This window comes from Polistes fuscatus, unplaced genomic scaffold (assembly GCF_010416935.1).
Source record: "Polistes fuscatus isolate 324 unplaced genomic scaffold, CU_Pfus_HIC Scaffold9, whole genome shotgun sequence".
Lineage (NCBI taxonomy): Eukaryota > Metazoa > Arthropoda > Insecta > Hymenoptera > Vespidae > Polistes > Polistes fuscatus.
In genome coordinates, this window is record NW_025113173.1 from 6382219 (window position 1) to 6400875 (window position 18657).

General features: G+C 32.0%; 2 protein-coding genes across 4 annotated transcripts; both read right to left on the reverse strand.

The window, feature by feature from the left end:
• Positions 1-754: 754 nt before the first annotated feature.
• On the reverse strand, positions 755-4289 carry LOC122525513 (histone acetyltransferase KAT2A). The gene is made up of 5 exons (XM_043648356.1): positions 3904-4289; positions 2722-3701; positions 2083-2643; positions 1236-1960; positions 755-1156 (listed from the first exon to the last, which is right to left on the reverse strand). The coding sequence occupies exons 2-5, from the start codon at positions 3690-3692 to the stop codon at positions 963-965; spliced, it is 2451 nt and encodes an 816-aa protein (XP_043504291.1). The 5' UTR covers positions 3693-3701; positions 3904-4289; the 3' UTR covers positions 755-962.
• A 1220-nt stretch (positions 4290-5509) lies between these two features.
• On the reverse strand, positions 5510-17871 carry LOC122525514 (protein PF14_0175-like). Of its 3 annotated transcripts, none has more exons than XM_043648359.1 (16): positions 17658-17871; positions 16228-16923; positions 15897-16063; positions 15739-15816; positions 14102-15658; positions 13761-14015; positions 13553-13654; positions 13246-13350; positions 12728-12872; positions 10190-12630; positions 9696-10106; positions 9362-9568; positions 8528-9096; positions 8187-8430; positions 7998-8100; positions 5510-7909 (listed from the first exon to the last, which is right to left on the reverse strand). In XM_043648359.1, the coding sequence occupies exons 3-16, from the start codon at positions 15999-16001 to the stop codon at positions 7167-7169; spliced, it is 7065 nt and encodes a 2354-aa protein (XP_043504294.1). In that variant the 5' UTR covers positions 16002-16063; positions 16228-16923; positions 17658-17871; the 3' UTR covers positions 5510-7166. The 3 variants fall into 3 exon arrangements, with proteins under 3 accessions (XP_043504294.1, XP_043504293.1, XP_043504295.1); XM_043648358.1 differs by having other exon boundaries at positions 15897-16079; XM_043648360.1 differs by lacking the exon at positions 13246-13350 and having other exon boundaries at positions 15897-16079.
• Between the last annotated feature and the right edge of the window lie 786 nt (positions 17872-18657).

Sequence of the window (18657 nt, forward strand, 5' to 3'; positions counted from 1 at the left end):
GGTACTAAAAATTTGTAAATATATTCATTCATCTAATTGAAAATTAGTTTATGTTACTGTAGTATATAAATGTATATGACTGAAAGTATATAAATTATTATTTTTAATATGTGTATATTAAAGCATTCTCCTCCATACCAGTGAATGCATATTGTATTGCGTAATGTAATAGATATTTTTAAGGGAGATATTTCCATTTTAAGTTCAGATCTGCCTTAAGTATTTTCAACTGTACATAATATTAATAATGAGTATAATTTTAAAATAAACATAAGTTTATTTATTTCGTACGAGTAATGCCTGATGCATAACTACATTTTATCTCATTGTAAAAAAAAACGAATTAAAAATGTATTATCAATAAAAATATGATTTACAGAATGTTGGTTTTCACATTGAAGATCTCGTCTTCGTATCTTTTATCATTTTAAAACCATTTTAAAATCATTATTTCATGGAATAATTTGTTATTCGGTTAACAATATTAATTAGATTGTAAAGTGAAATATTGAAAACAGTTTATAAATTCATCATTTGTTTTCTCTTAACACTTTTTTTATTCTAATAAAACTAAAATGTATTTTTACAATTCTTTAATTGTACACAGAAATGTTTATTTAAAAATGTACAATTTCTATATTTCTACTTTAATATGACAAATATAATAAAAATATTTTTAAATAGATAAAACAAGTTTATCTTTCACCTCAGATTTTTCTAAAATTGTAGAATTGACGACGAAATTGCCATTCAATTTCTTTTCAACGATTTTAATTGAAAACTTCAAATACATCGAGAGTTATGTTCAAAAATAAATTATATCGACTTTACGATCGGCAAGATCATCGTCTAAAACGATTAATGTACATTAGCCAGTTAGTTGATGTTTTACAATTTGAATTTGTATAAAGAGTTCATTTACTCAAATAATACTTTTATTTTTTGTAGATGCAAGAAAGATTTTATTTGTCCCACAGCCCGATTTCTTTCATTCTAGTTTGAAAATATTTTTCGAGAGCGTTAGCGCACCTATAATACTCGGTGTCAGGGCTATTGTATAAGCGACAGTTTGTAAAAATTCGTGTCATGTCGGCTATAAATAACCTCCTAGTTACATAGTATCTAGCTTTTAAACGATCTGTCATGCTCTTAAGATCTGAAATGATACATAATCGATCAAATATTTGTTTATCGCTAAATTAGAAAATATAGAAACAATTATATATGGTACACACCCATTGGATATTTTATGTGATCGTAATAATCAGGTACATCATTTTTATCTACCGGCTTTAAGAATGGCCATGCTGCGCTATGATTTTTCACACTATTTAGGACATTTTTTAGCGCAGTGTACAAAGAATCCGTAATATCTAAGCACGCTTCCATCGGTTCTGGTCCTTGAGTTCCTTTGGCTACACCTCTCGTTCTAGTTTGAGCACAACTTTTCCATCCAGTTTCACGTATACCAGGAATAGATTCTACCGGTATACCTCTGACACCTTCTTTAAAGCACGTTAAACCTGGATGGACTTTTTGAATTTCTTCTTGCTTTTGCTGAATCAATTGCTTAATTATCTCTCTCTGTTTTCTTATAACCGCTGTGAATTCTGTATATACAATTTTAGCATTTAATTCGCAGTGCATCAATGTAGCACCTTCATAGTCTTTAATATATCCTTGATGCATCGCACGTGGTAACTTTATGTCTTTGCTAAAGCCTTGCTTTTTAAAATACCCAATAGCAAATTCATCCGCGAATGTTAGGAAATGTAATATATTATTTTTTATATGATAATCCTTAAGCATATTCATTAGATGTGTACCATATCCTTTTACTTGTTCTTGACTCGTAACTGCACAAAATACTATTTCTGTAAAACCTTGAGTTGGAAACATGCGGAAACATATACCACCAATAGGACGTCCATCTTTTATTAATGCTAAAGTTTTATGTTTCCTAGACACATAAAGATATTAGATTTAAAATTCTTTTCTTTTTTAATTTAACTATAATTATCTATATACATATATATATATTTTTTGCCGAAAAATTCATTATTACTTGATTCCGATACTTACGGATCAAAAACTAATTGAGATATGTATTCTTTTGGCATTCTAGGTAGCTGATGGCTAAAAACATTATGTAAACCGATTAACCAAAGCATCGTTTGTTTTGAAACTGGTTGCGTTAGACTATTTCCTACAACATGAAATTCAATAATCTTTCTACTCTCTTCTATCTTAGCAGTCTCGTCTCGTGCTGTATTTGGCGGAAATACAGCATCGGGTCCGCTCATGTAATTAGGATCATTGATAGTAGCAACTATTTCCGCAACAGTTTCGTCGGCAAGATCTTCAAAAGATTCTTCGTTTTTTCTTCTTTTTGCATCTAATCGACTCTCAGAATGTGATCTTTTATCATGAAGTCTTTTTATCCCTGGACTTATGTTTATCGTTGTAAAATTGTCTTTGTCATTTGGAACAACTGTAACTTTTTCAAATTCCCCCGTCCTCCTTCCTTGACTTCCTTTTTGGTCTAAATTAACTTGTAAATGTGAAGGAGGTACTTGTTTAAATTCAGGATCCCAAATAGGAGAATTGTCTGAATAAATTTCTACTTCCAACATCGAAAGAAATCTAATAAATGAAATAACAAGTATATAACACAATATGAGTTATACAAATATAATAATTGAACAAAAATATTATACATACTTTGGGAAATGCGTCAAGACGAGAACTCTCTTTTCAGGTGTTATTTTATCTCTTTCATTGTGACATTTATCCATTAATTGTCTACAGACCGGTTTAAAAACAGCTTGTAACAAAGTTCTACCAAATACCAATGGTGTATCGTAATGAGGTAAAGAATCGCAAAATGCAGGTACATGACAAAAAACAAGCCATCGCGTATAGTTTATTTTGTAAGCCGGTGCTTCGTCGCTATTGACTGTTGCTTTTCTAGTACTAGGTGCTTCAAAGTTCCAATGATTCAAACAATGTAAAAACATTTTGGCCATGTCGCACATAGCTTGCCATTCTCTTTGAGATAAATGACCAAATTTATATAAAACAAAGTTCATCACTGCTTTTGCTATACTAGGTCTTTCAAAAGGCGGTTGACCTAAAGGACCTTCTATCGTTGGCTTTGTCATAGAAAGTATGCATTTTCTTAGAAGCTTATATAAATAAAAATATACTTTTTTTGTATCCGGGTCTTCTTCTCTATGTATCCCCATGAATATATTATCCGCATCAATCACCATACCCAATAGCTTGTTAATTTCTTCCTCCGACTGAGCAGGTAAATGAGTGATATGACTTTTTAAAATGTGAGTACAAGATTTGCACGGGTCACAGACATTGGTAACAGATTGTTGTACTTCATTTTTAGGTGATTTCATTATAGGTTGCGCATTTTTCCAACCGGTACATTTACAATCTACAACCTGACAGGCACTATAAGTTGCTAATTTCAATATCTTTTTCGTTTGTGGCCAACTAAACATTTGCTGCTTTCTTTGTTGAATTCTTTGTAAATTATTGGGACGACTTGTTTGTTCATTTGGCCTAATAACGTTCTGCTCTTTATTTGATTCTGCATGTTGGGATGTACTAGTAACAGATTGCTTCGTGTCTTCTGAAGAGGTTATAGCAGTGTTACAATTTATTTCTTCCGCCGCCATATATATTATCTGAAAAATTATCTTAACAATTATCCCAACCCCCATGGTGATTTTTTATTTTTTTAAATAATTTTTTATAAAATTATTTCATTCACATTATTAAAACTATCTAATCTATATAATTTATCGTGTCAATTGTAAACAATACGTATACGTGCTTTTATTCGTTATTCAATTTGAAATGATATTATAAATGATGACGCCAACTAACCTGATTTTTTATTCTTATTGAGTTTACTCCACAGTTTTATTTACACAACAACAACGACGACGGAGGTTAAGTATAAGCGAAGAAGAAATTCATTTCACAAACACATACACACGCGCGCACACACACATATACGCCGCATGACACGCCACCAAGGCGATACGTATCGATAAATGTAACGTAATTTCAATATTTTGAAAAAAATGAATAATATTTATTTATTCTTGATACTTAAACTTGTATTTTTCATCTATGTAATTTTTATTGGATCTCTTTCATTATTAATACCCTAAACACCCTACTAACATATATGCGCATGCATTAAATGAATCATATGATCGAAGTGTACTATCGATATAAGTGACGTCAAAGAAAATTTGTTCATTTTTTTTTTAAATAAATATATTTCTATACAAAAATTAATTAATTTATATTATTGATTCGTATTAATAGTAAATAGTAATAAATAATAATACTATTTATATATGTAATTAAGGAAAGCAATGAAGAGAATGCGATTATGGATGCAATGGAAAAATCAACACTCATTGGTTGCCGTAACATTATTGTAATAAGAAAAGAAGGGGAGAAAATTTAAAAATCATGCAATGAATAATTTCGCGCGAAATTTGAAATAGCATGCTACTACTACATTAAAAATAGTCAAACTTCTATAACGTATTTACTCAAAAGAGTTTCTAATTTACACTTTTCCTAAACACATTAAATGTAGAGATATAAAATATACATTTATTTTCTCTATTCTCCTTAATTTCAATTGTTTTTTCAGCATCCATGGTTTTAGAGTTACAGAAGTTCGCCTTTATACAGTGATATTATATACATTACGTATATGTATGTGCATAAATACCCACGTACGTACAATAAATGTTATATCAGTGCTTTTAAAAGTATCTATAATCCTTATATATATTCTTATGTAAATATGTACGTATACGTAAGTATGTATGTATTTACATATACAAAAAACTGCAGTATTTTTTATGTAAGTATGTACAACTTGGAAGGAGTGATATTTTGTACACAAAATAATGGATATCGCTTTTCTTTTGCTTTTAATAAGGCAAAATTTAATATCTTTCGCCTATGGTGAAATTTTTCTATCGACCCTACCAATTATTTTAACTTATGCAAATTATTTTATTATTTTAATGTTATTTTCTTCAAGAAAATACTCTCTTCCTGGTGTGATATAGATATATGTGTATATATATATATATATATATATATATACACATATTAATACATATCCATATATAGTGTACACACGCATGCATACTTACACCGTAAATTTACCTGTGGCGAATGAATATTTTGATGTTGAAATCTTTTAAATTCTTTTCCGTTATATGAAATATAATTTTAGATATACAATAAGTGATGTCGCTATGTGTTTTCAATCATTTTTTTTGTTCTCTTCATACATATAAAATTTTGTGCATATTATAATCTGTATACTTTACTCTGCTACATAATAATAATATCGTAGTATATCAGATGATCATAATAAATTAAAAGAAAAATAATAATTAAAAATGAAGAGAGTTTTATATTTTATAATAAGGAGAAAAAGGTTCAAATATGTGTATTCGTGAAATATCGGCAATTTATTAGGATCAAAAGAACTGTAGCATATCCAAATTTTAAAATCTGTGAAGAATTAAGTCGCGATTGCCGTTGAGAGTGGAAATGATTATTATGTACAAATGATTATTATTTCTTATTGTAATACATTATATAGTTTTGCTTGTTTCTCTGTATATATGTCAGTCTTGGATTGTATTTGCCAAAAACATCTCATTATTTCTTTGTATATAAAGAGTGGTCATGCCTATGTGGAAAAAGGATATGTCTATAATGTGTAGATATTCTACATAGAAGTATTATCCAATAATAAAAACAACATTTTTTAAAAATAGAAAACTGCACCTCTTATTAGCTATAATTTATTAAACAAATATTATATGCTGGTTTAGCATGTCATTTTATGAAATTTCTGTGATGTTTACTGTCACTAATAAAACTTTTACAACACTGTCGTTAAGAAAATAAGAACTATATATAAAGGCTTGTGTATGCTATATTATATTTCTTTACTATATGTATTTAGATCACCCTTAGATAGATATATATATATACGCATATCCTTTTACCACATATATATTCTCTTTATACACACATTCTCATCCATTTCTTCGTATCCACTGTGATTCTATGTGTGATGCCAGAAAAGTTGTAAAATACTTCAATCATTTAAAAAATGTTTTTCTTCATTTGATTTTGCATCTTATAAGATTGAAATTGTATATATGATAAATAGTAATAAGTTTAAGTAAAAGAAACAATGTAAACATTTTATGTACTTTTCTCACTCTACACATCATTTTCATTTACTTCCATGCTAGATACCATTATTCGTTTCAGTCTCGTAATACACTACCTTCTCTTTAGTTCAATACTCTCGCCATCAACCAAGACGATAGTATCGTTCACAATTATTAGTATAATAATGATAATAATAATATTAATAATAATAGTACTTCGGACAAAATATCTCGCAATAACAATAATACAAATAATAGTAATAATAATATTAATAATAATACACGTTAAAAACGTATGTACATTTCACCAACCCATATTTAAGTATCTATAAGATTTTCCTACAAGTACTACAGACAAAGTGGAATAGTTGCTTTAAATAATTACTTTTTACAAAATTACATTACAAAGTGGCAGATTGAAAAATCTGAGCAAGTAATCTATCTATTTATATATATATGTATATATATCTATCCACATGTACAGCTGCTATAATTAGATTAACACGATTACTTTATTACACCTACATTACTACTGTAAAGTATACATATCTTTTTGTTATGAGTAGTTATTGCCTTTGTAAAACAGAAGCTTGAATGAAAAAACTTTTAAAAAATCATATCGAATCACGTATTTGCTCAATCCAATTTGTCTGTTACAATTCGCTCATATTATATATGTATAAAAACAAAATTTGAAATCACATTACTTTCTTAAATACGCTTTTAATAAATGAGATTTCAAAACGCGAATGTCTTGAAGGTGATCCTACAGAATCGACAGCAAAGAAAGTCCTTCTTTTTATTACAGAAACTCACAGAAGAAAAAGTTCCTCTAAAATTCCTCTAAAATTTGGAAGGTTAATAATCAGCTTGATGTTCACTATTAACTTCACTTTTTTAACATACTTTGTTAAAGGAGGGTCACGAGCCTAGTATGCTACGGACTGCTTGGTCAAGCACTGTGTCCTTTGATTCACTGGATTGCGACGCACTACTACCACTACTGCCAGATAAAGTGTTTGTAGGACGTTTTTTAAGATTTAAAATGCTATCGATAGCAGATTGTACCTGTGCAGTAATGTCGTCATGTTCATTACCGTTTCCACTTTCGCTACTTACATGAAGAGAACCTGGACATTGGGCTTGAGAATGTAATGCTAAACCATCCAAACTTTCAGTGTCTTCTAATAAATCTCTTTCGAGGTCCGTAGCACTACTCCAACGTCTTTCAAAAACTGCAGAATTATCTTGATCACTACAATTGTCCTTTACAATGGTATTTGAACTTCCGGAAATACTTGTGTTCGCAACATTAACACGACATTCACCGTTCGCCCTTGTTCTTTCATTTTTAGATGACTTTGAAATACCCACAGTACATGCACCATTACTGCCACTATTATTAGTGCTCTTACATTTAAAGGAGTCCGTGGCAGACGGATATACACCGAGTTCTTTTTGAATTTCAAGCCACTCGTCATAATCACCACTTGTACAACTGGATTGTTTTATCAATGGCTTAGATTCTATTTCTTCCGTTGAAAATTCATCTTCTAATTCGCGCTTCACCGAGACATTTTCTAAAGGCGATGATAACTTGTCATCTTCCACAAGACCAGGCTCAACTTTTGGTACCAGTGGTTTTTCCTCCCTCTTAAATTCTTCTGCAAATTCAAATCAATATTGATTTTTAATTTTTTTACTAGAATATACATTTCAAAAAAATCATTGTACATATGAAATATTTCTTACCATTAACTTTGGCCTCTTGCTCGCGCAACCTATTTAGCATATTTTGTTCCTCAGCCACAAAGGTTCTATCAATCATCATTAATTCCGACGTTCTTACTTCTCTCTATAAATTGTTATAATTATATTGTTTTTGTAGTAATATAATTTTTCTATAAAGAGAATTAAAATGATTTGAATCATAACACGTACCATGCTTTCCATTAAGAGAAGATATGTGTATTTATTCATCATAGAATTAAATTTGGACAATAAATGTTTAGCCGTTTCTTCAAAAATTTCGTCCGCCTTAGCTAAATCTTTAGTACTTAAAACTTGTTCATTTAAACAATGATATCTGACGAGCCGTTTACAAGCATCATGTTTGTTTAAAAATGGAGTATTTACATCTGGATTACTTGCATCATTTTGATCGATTTTTAATTGTTGTTCCAATCTAGAAATACAGATTTAATAACGTATAACGTAATATGTCAATGCATCTCAGTTAATCAAATAAATGTAATAGATCGTAAAGATATAAAAATACTCACAAATCACTACGATTGAGTTGCCTACAAATCGGACTCGATGCCGGCCTTTTCACACCTTGTCTAGGACTTATCAAAGGGCTCGAGCTACTTCCAGGACTGACAAGTTGTTGTTGTTGTTGTTGTTGTTGTTGTTTGCTTGAATTTCCAGGATTATTTACAGGGCTCTGAATCCTTTGAGTTCCTTTGCCAATCATTCTAGGTGAGGCTACCTGACCTGCAGGAGAGCCACTTTGGACTTGAATTTGAATTGGCGAGGAAAGTTCTTGCTTAACAGGACTCGATGTCGGTATGTTTGACTTGACATCCAATGGGTCTGTTTGACATTGAGTGGATTGTTGCATGCCTGCTTGTTGTGTTTGAACTAGGGGTAATTGCTGTTGTGCGTTATTTTGCATAGGAGCTGTGGAGGTACTTGGTGGTGAGAACAATTGCAAATTGGTACAGGACGGATTGATCATCTGATTTCCATGATTTTGATAAAACTTGTGCTGTTTGGTGTGCGCCTGATGCACATTTTGGGTAGAATTGTTTGATACTACACATTGTTGAACCTGAACATTTTGTGTAACCTACGAAAATTATTATTCATTCATTCTACTTTTTCCACAACATTATAATAATTAATATATTGCCAACATTAAATCCGTTCAATTAATCATATACTTACAGGCTCGTGTTTATTCGTAAACAACAACAAAAATATAAAATAAAAATTCTTTAGTCTTTTTTCATTCCTCTTTTATCTCTCATTAAAAGTTAAGAAAAATCGCAACGTATTAAGGTATTTCAAATTGAACAGATCTAATAATAAAATTTGATAAGATTATATCTTACCGGAATATTGTTCATATAATTATTATTTGAATTATTTTGTAAAGAAGTAGATGTAGCTGTATTTAGATTTGACGTTACTGGTAAAGTAGCAGTAGATGTTTGAGTTTGTGGTTGAGTAGATGATGTTTGATTTTTATATGTATTTTGTGACTGTGTATTAGTTGCTATCGTTGTCACAACATTGATGCTAAAGTTTGGCTCTGGTCCCTATAATTAAAAAATATGATATAATTTGACAACATATCTATCTAAATATTTGTAATTGAATTATGTAATATGATAAGAAAACTCAAATGATTGATTTCGACTTCTTGACCAAAACTTATTGACTTACATTGTTAACAGGATGAGTTGTAGTACTAACTATCTTCCCACTTGATAAGATTTTTTGTTGTTCTTGATACAATTTTGATAAAGCAGATGGTTCCGACTGCTGACTAGGCTTTCGCGCTAAAATAGTTTGTATTTGCGATTGTATATTCTTTAATAATTGTTGTTTATGCGGAGGTAGTTGTATAGTCTGCACTCTCTGCACCATTTGTCCATTTGAAGGAATAGACACATGACTACCGGATGACGAGGATATCAAAGGACCATTTGCGATGATCTGCGTAGGCTCGCTTTTACTGGTATTTGTATTCTGACATATAACGTTTCCTACTTTATTAACGCTGTCGACCTTTTGCAAATTAGACGTGCTTGTTGTTACACTTGTTGGTCGAGAGATAGTTATTGTTCTTGTCGTCTAATAATAAGAAAGATTATAACAAATGATTATTATTCATTGTAACATTTATTATACAAGAGAAATATATATTTTATATTTACCTGTGTATTTCCAACATTTTGCGTGGTAACAGCAACTTTAGCTCTTTTTACAATTTTTCCTTTCTTTGGTTGATTATTGCCCAAATTCCTTATTTGCTGTTGATTTAGATTGTCGATGAATTGATTTGGAAAACTAGAATTTTGAATCTGTATGTGATGTGGCATTTGCGATGGCGCAGCTTGGACAACTATATTTTGTATATTATTTTGAATTGTGGGAGCTCCGCCAGAACTATTGACTATTATTTGACTGGTAGGGGTATTAATTTGAACACCTTGTAAATTTTGGTTATTCGCATCTGGTTCTCCGATGACTATTTTCTGCGTTTGATTTTGATTTTGTGTCTGATTTGTAGTATTCAATTGTCCAGCTAATAAATGTTGCAAGAATTGTTGGCTTATTACTTGCATTTGTCCATTCGCATTAGCAATTAATAATTGATCATTCGGATTTAAATTGCTCAATGCATTCAAAATTTCTGGGGTAATTTTGGGTGCATTGTTTAAAATATTATTAGTCGCCGAATTTAACACATTACTAGCTTGCGGTTCTATTTTTTGCGATTCACTTTGATGAGTGGTAGTAGCTACAGGCGTACTGGTAATAAGAATATTTTGATGTTGATTATTTTGTTGTGTGTTAATACCCTGTTGCATGACATTAGTCGAATTTTGAGACTCGTACTGATGCGCGTTCACAGAAGAAAATGTGTTTGCAGAAACGATCTTTTGCTGTTGTACATTCACATTTTGCTGCACATTCGTATTGTGTAATAAAGATGTATTTTGTTGTTGTAAGCTAGTTATTACATTCTGTTGGCCTAAAGGCATATCACTTGCACCAGACTGTACATTCTGCTCTATACTTTGCACATTACCAGATGTATTCTGTTGCATCACATTGATTGTATTTTGTTGAATACTAGAATGTTGCTGTAAAACGTTCATACTATCATGCTGTATGGTATTACATGAACTTTGTTGTAACATATTTACAGAATTATGTTGTATATTTGAACCGGTTGTTTGTAAATTTTGCTCGAATACGTGTTGCACATTTTGAGTTTGTACAGTTTGTGCAGTTATTTGCTGATGCTGATTATGCTGATATAATTGCGATTCTTGCAAATTTAATGATTCTTGTTGATTCGATTGTTGATTCTGATTACTTTTGACAATATGTTCACTCGATACTCCTGCTGCATTGCTAGATATAGATTTTTGAACGTGAGTACTGTGTTGCGATGATTTATTCAAATTCTGACGTATATTAGTATTAATACAAGTATTCGTAAGGCGCACTTGACTAGATTTTTGTGTTGGAATATTAGACAAATGTTGATTTATATTTGTCTGATTTGTATTTGACAATCGAGAACTTTGTATGCTGAAAGTTGTACACAAAGGTTTAGATGTTACAGCATCTGAAGATGTTGAAATGCTATTACTAGATGATATATTAGCATTTGATGATTGAATATTTTTCGGTGTTTGTATAAGATGTTGTATGTTAATGTTTTTAGAAATTTGCATATCCACAGTGTGCAACGATCCTTGACTATTTTGCACGCAAGTATTTGACGTAGAATTGGCATCATGAGAAATATTTACAATTTTTTGCGGATTATTTACTTTCGAGCACGTTTGCATATGTTGTGGACTTGTTGTACAAATAACATTTTGTGAACATACTGAACTCGTAGTATTGGTAGATGTTGGATTGCTCGATGACTGCACATATTTTTGTCTTTGCACCACATTACTTGGAGAACTTTGCGATATGGTCTGTGTTTGACCCAGCAAATGAGACATAATTTGTGCATTCTGACTGCTTCCTTGTGTAAGAGATCTTATTATTGCTTGAGCAGCGGCTTGATCTATTTCAGATTGATTTGAATCAGGATTATGATGTAAGATAACCCTTCCATCTTCTCCAACCGCCAGACGTATTCCTGCATTTTGTATAGGCATTTGAAGTTGAGCAACAAGCTGACTGCTAAAACCTTGAGAAGTAATAGTGGCTTGCGTATTCGTTGTATTTGCTACAGGTACTTGTGCTGGATTTTGAGCTATTGAACTGGCTACTGTCACTTGCGGTGTAACTTGACTTAAAGTTTGTCCTGAATTAGATTCTACTTGAACTGGACACGACACGTCTGTTTCATCAGTTTCATAAATATCATCTTCATCTCCAATTCCTGATATTTTTATAATGCTAGCCAAATCTAATCTTGGAGTAGTATCTTCGTCTTTTCTTTTAGCTTTTTTCTTTTTCTTTGCTTTTTTCTTTGGCGGAGGTAGTAAATTGTGTTCAACGATATTTTGAGTACACGAAGTATTACCAGATGTATTACCTGTACCAACTTGCGTTATTTGTTGTGGTTGGGGACTTTGTACCATGGCATTTTGAATTACGATAGAACTGCTAGCACCTGTATTAGCTGTAAAAACAAGTAAAAATAATATAATAATATAACAAATGATTATTTGTTTAATTCAAGTATAAGCGTTAATCGAGTTTTATTTCGATTTAATTACCTGGAGCAGGGCTGGAGGGTGTATGTCTAATCACTGGTGATGCGGTCGGTGGAAAACCATTCGGTACGGCAAAAAATGTAGGCGTAATTCCTTGCAGTTGCATGCCTTGTGCTGTGACAACTCTTACCAGTTGTTGTTGCGTTAGCTGTAAAATATAATTGTATCTTGCTACATCTAATCTTCTAGAAAAAATGTAACTCTATCTTGTCATTTCAACGAGTATTTCACCGAAATACTAATTTAAATTTTAGTAACAAAAAGTCTTTCTATATATTGATATCCATCATTCTTGTCATTTAAAAATGATCAACTTATAATATCTCAAACGTGTGGCTTATTTAAATTCCGCTCATTCAATTTTAATTTTAACATTTTAATTTTATAATTTTAAATTTAAATATTTTATTTATATATAAAATAAAAAATGAAGTAACTTCTTATGTTATTTGAAAATTAAACAAGCAATGAATATGAATTTGGAATATGAAAATGCATGATAGTATGAATGACACCATCACCTGTGCAGTATGGGTTTGTTGCTGGGCGTTTGCTGGTGTCCTTAGTATAAGTTGAACACCACCTGGTTGTTGTTGAACAATAACTGGTCCAGTTGATGGTAGAACCTATATACCAAATGTGATAAATGTGAAGCACGAAGCAATCTTTAGTGATAAGATATATGCACGCAAGCTATTATGATAGATATAAAGAGAGCATACTGAAATATTACAAGTATTTATACATTGCCGTGATATTTGCATTATTGAATGGTAAAGTAATGAATGTGCAAAATGATAGTATTATATAAAGAACAATTATACTAACCTGATTTAATAAAAGACCTTGAGCAGTTGGTATCATCGTAGCTGTTGTAGGATTTGGTTGTGGACCAGCAAGAACAATTTGTGGCTGCGTTTGCTGCGTGACCTAAGCAAGCAAAATAAAGAAATAAAATTTACAATACACATGGGTTGTTGAAAAAACACATAGAATACGATAATCCATAATTAATCTAGGATCAAATTTTTTTTACCTGATTCGTAATAGTTGTCGTTACACGTTGAGGCTTTTGTTGGGAAGTAGTATTTTGTTGATTTGGTGGTTTAGGCAAAATTTGTGGTGGTTGTTTGGCCGGTTTGGTAGCCGCTATTTGAATTTGCTGATGATTTCCAAACAGATGCGTCCTTGTTACTAATTGCGTAGGGGTTTGCTGATATCCTTGCGGTGTACCATGAATTATCTGCAATACTTGCATACCCTGTTGTAAGATGGGTGTATTTGGTCTGACCTTAAATTACAATATATATATATATATAAATTTAATGGCTAATTAAAGACAAAGGTGTCTACTTTCATTCGTTTTACAAGTCTTACCAAGGGTGGACCAGGACTACCCCCTGGAGCTGGACTTCTGTTATTCAGCGAGTTGTTGCCACTTAACATGTGAGGACTTTTAGCAGGAGGATACGGGCTAAGTACTGGACTTTGAATTTGGCTAACGCTCATTGGACTTTGCATAGGACTTTGCATCTGCACATTAAAATTATTATTTGCAGTCGATGCTCCAACCGGGCTTGGACTGTTTCTATTAGACTGTATAGAATTTGATGCAGGACTCCTAAGTAACAGTCTATTTGGACTAGGGCTTGGCGTTGGTGGTGCAATATTAGATGCAGGACTTTTTAATGGCATTGAAAATGGACTGCCTGGAGAATTAATATTTTGATTTTGAATATTTTGCATTGATTTAACAGTATTCATTGTACTGGCAATATTAGTTGACTGTGTAGTTCCTGTCAAGGTAACAGACGAATTTAAACCAGGATTTATTCCTTGAGAATACTGCCTCTGCGTTTGAAATCCAGCTGATTGGGAGGAATTTAAAGGTGAGACATGACTCAGCGACATGTTGGACTCATTCGGAGTAGATATGTGCTGTATGTTGGATGATATATTTGACAAGTTAGAGTGCATTGTACCAAGATGTGCAACGTTTGTCGTAATATTTACATTCGACGCATGATTGACATTCGCTGCAGTTGAACGGATTGATTCACTCGGAGTACTTGTAAATATAGTAGAGCTTGACAATGTTCCAGTATTAGAAATTTGTGAAATTGATACGTTATTGGAGTGTTGTGATATAGCAGGACTTGGTACGTGTGCTATATTTGATCCAACAATATGCGGAGCAATAGTCTGAATAGTTTGTATGGTTTGGAATGGAAATTGTGCACTGCTAGTATTTAGACTAGTCGATGTCAAGCCAGATCCCAAGGCGTTCGCTGGTCGATTGAGTCCTTGATTTATATTAGAATTTATACTAGTAGTTGCCAGATTTGTGTTTACATTCTGATTAATCGTACTCAAGCTGGAAACTCCAGAACTCGTAGCATTAAAGTTCGAATTTAATGGCGTCAGATTTTGATTAATGTTCGAATTTAAGTTCGTTAAATTCTGATTCACATTGGTTAAACCTGTATTTACACTAGTCAGTGCAGAATTGATACTTGTAGTATTTAGCGTACTTATTCGATTTAGCCCAGTATTTAAATTATTTATATCTTGTCCTATGCCAGGCAAACCACTATTAATACTGTTTGAGCCAATATTGGTGTTTAGATTTGAATTTATAGCATTTAACTGATTTAAGTTAGGATTTATCGGCGTTAGTCCAGTGTTTATACTTGGTAGGCCCAAATTAAGTAAAGGATTGGATGTAGTAATCACATTAGATGTGAGCGATGTAAGACTGGTATTTAAGAGTGATAGTGGCAATCCCATATTAAGGCCCACCCCAAAAGTGGGGGTGGCCGGGGGTAGGCCCATACCAGTCCCTGAGGGATTTATGGTACCCTGATTTAATTGGTTTAGTTGATTCACATAGACTATGTGATTTCCAGTTGTAGACCCATTTCCTTGATCTTGTGACTGCAATAGGAATAAATTATACTTACAATCGACAATATCGTTCTTCTTCCTGATGCAGTAAAATAAAATGTAATATTTACAGTATTTGATGGTTGCTGTACAGCAAAAGTTAACGATTGTCCTCGTGTATTCTGAGTCTGCAGTTGCAAATGCTGTAACTAAAAAAAAGCATCATAGAATCGCTTATTCAATATTGTTTCATATATCTAAAAGTGTAGTTTTCATATTAAAAATATACCTGTTGTTGCGTCAAGAGAGTAACTGGATTATTTCGACGTACAGTCGGGGAAGTTGTAGAGGATACTGAGTCCCCAAGAAGAGGGCGTGACTGAGGCTGCTGCATGCCCACGCAGCCCCACTTTACATTGGGCAGCTTGTAGCCACCTTTTTAGATACTTTTCTGCTCTATAAAACGTTTTATCTAAACAAAATGCATTTATAAAATTGTATATACATTTATATAAGTATATATACATATATATGTGTGCAGAATGAATGCGTAGAATATATATGCTATGCGAATATAGATTAAATAACAAACGATTTGATATACATTATTATGCATTCACCTTTTCTATTTTCTATTTAAAGAAACACACTTGTCAGATTTGCGCTCCTGCGCCACTCAACACGTCTTCGACCTATGTCTCCTGTTCCTGTCATGCATATAGTTTCGTCTATCTTCTTTTACTTATGCAGTATTGGCTAACTTTTCCACGATAGTTATATTCAAACGCGCTTGAAAGAGCTTGCTTAATAGTTGAATTATTTCACTGATCACATTAGGATGTTATCATTTTCAACAGTTTGTATATTGTAAGTAGTTCTTTTGAGAACTACATTATCCGTTAAAGAATAAATGTTCATTTGCATTTTGTATCAATTTAGATGTATTTTGAAAGTACATTTGTTGCCAGATTTCATCCATTTATGAATGTGATGCAACTATATTTTTCCCCAGCATTGTGTATACATTTATTCCCAAAAATGATGTGAATTTTATAGTAAATAAATATACACACAGAATAAATACTATCCCAAATACAAACAATAACTAGATGACATTATTGTACTTCTTTGAAAATTAAGTTAAATTCATTGTTTATGTTCAATAATAAATATAGAAGAGAGAAAATACTGGGTAAAGGTAAGAAGAGGAAGAAAAACTACAAGATTAGAACAAGCTTTTTCTCTCAGTTTTATAGAAGCTGATGTTAACTCAAATTGCACTTGTGTTCATCTTAAGTTTGCTCGTCTCTTCTACCCTGTAACAAAGTATACAACAAACTTGTTATATGAAAGATCAACATGTACTACAAATAGGAACAATGTCAACTAAAGTATTTTACATTGAATGAATGAGATATTTACTTGAATAAATCACTGACCACTAGTAAATAATATACATTTATGAAAAGAAGAGAGAAAAGGAGACAAAAAGAAAAGAAAAGAGTTACAGGATAGAAAGAAAGAGTGAGAGAGATAGGGGAGAGGGGGAGAGATAGAGGGGGGAAGAGAAATATGAGCAAGGATATAATATATAAAAAAGAAAGGATACAATTAAATGACGAAACGTTAATCGTAAGTTAATGATAATATAAGAAGCATTAATTTATACTGATCATTCGACGATATGCAAGCATGAATAATAAGACATTTAGAGTAGGGTAAAATAATTCGACAGCTGGAAACATATTTTGAGGTTATGACCCGCGCGCGCGTGTGTGCAAGCATACGTGCCACACAAGCCACTAATACGAACACACATGAATCTCACACATACATATCATTCTCCCTCGTACATAGGCAAGAGCGGCGCGCGGTTGCACACAACAAAAGCCCAACTGACAAGGCGTAAACAAAAGAAAAAACGGACATTCCTAAAGATTTGTAGGATTGAAAATGATAAAAAAGTAAATGGATTGACGCGCGGTCTATTAAAGTTCTATCGACGCTTAAAAATATGCATAGCGTCGTGATGAAAAATTGTCAATATTACCTCCGCGAACGCGGTTTTGCCACCCGTGTTTTCTTCTGAAGCTTTTTCTTATTTCCGCATCTTCTTCGGCTTGATATGAGTTCTTAACACAGTCTATCACAATTTTTCTATGGAAAAAGACACATGTTTAGAACATACGAAGAAATATTATCGCGAAAACAATAAACTTTTCTAGCACAAGTAGATCCAAGTACGCGTTACACTATTCGGTGGCAACGGCCATCATGTATTTGTCAAGGCTGCCATTACAACGAGTTCATAAAATCCCAATGTTCGCATATTAGTGACCTCTTGTTTATGCCATTGGAACTTTTTGCACGATGCACTATAATGACTATGAGCACTGATTGGCTGTCATTCAAATTTCGACCAATCAAAGCGTCAAATTCATTCTAAATTAGTTACAAGAGTACTTTAAAGAGTACGCCGATATATTTTTACCGATAAATTTGATAGACTAAAGAATATCTATGTTTCTAAATATTCATCTTTTTTCGCGCTATCGACTGATTCACTGTGTTCTTTGCTAGAGTCTAGTAAAGACGCTATTTAAGCTTTATGACGACTGATGGTCGAATTAACATTTCAAAATAACTATCCAAACATAATATACAATTACTTTAATTAACCAAAAAAATCATGTATTGTCATTCTTAACAATAAAATTTCCTTATTTTCTACAATAATTTCGACTCTATTTATTAATTAATATATGCAGTCATATTTTGTATAATATCAATATCAAGTATCGTATTTTATGATTATGCGCACACATGTTAAACGTCATTCTAATGAAATAATAAAATATATAAAATTAATGTTTAATTTATTATACAACGAAAGGCGTTTAACGAGTAAAGATTATTTTTATACTTTGTTTAATTTTTTTATTTCTATACTCGAGATTAATTATAAAGATTCGTTACTTTTCTTACAACATAGATTTACATTTTGGTTGCAAGAACTTCGTCATGTAATATCTGAAATAATACTTTCCCCT

Bases quoted from the DNA above. Each gene is read 5' to 3' on its own strand.
- LOC122525513 (XM_043648356.1), bottom strand. From the start codon at position 3,692: ATGGCGGCGGAAGAAATAAATTGTAACACTGCTATAACCTCTTCAGAA. The intron at 2,644-2,721 runs GTATGTATAATA...TTCATTTATTAG, and splicing joins GTCTTGACGCATTTCCCAAA to ATTTCTTTCGATGTTGGAAG. The intron at 1,157-1,235 runs GTGTGTACCATA...GTATCATTTCAG, and splicing joins TCACATAAAATATCCAATGG to ATCTTAAGAGCATGACAGAT.
- LOC122525514 (XM_043648359.1), bottom strand. From the start codon at position 16,001: ATGCAGCAGCCTCAGTCACGCCCTCTTCTTGGGGACTCAGTATCCTCT. The intron at 15,817-15,896 runs GTATATTTTTAA...GCTTTTTTTTAG, and splicing joins CTCTCTTGACGCAACAACAG to TTACAGCATTTGCAACTGCA. The intron at 13,655-13,760 runs GTAAAAAAAATT...TTGCTTGCTTAG, and splicing joins CGACAACTATTACGAATCAG to GTCACGCAGCAAACGCAGCC.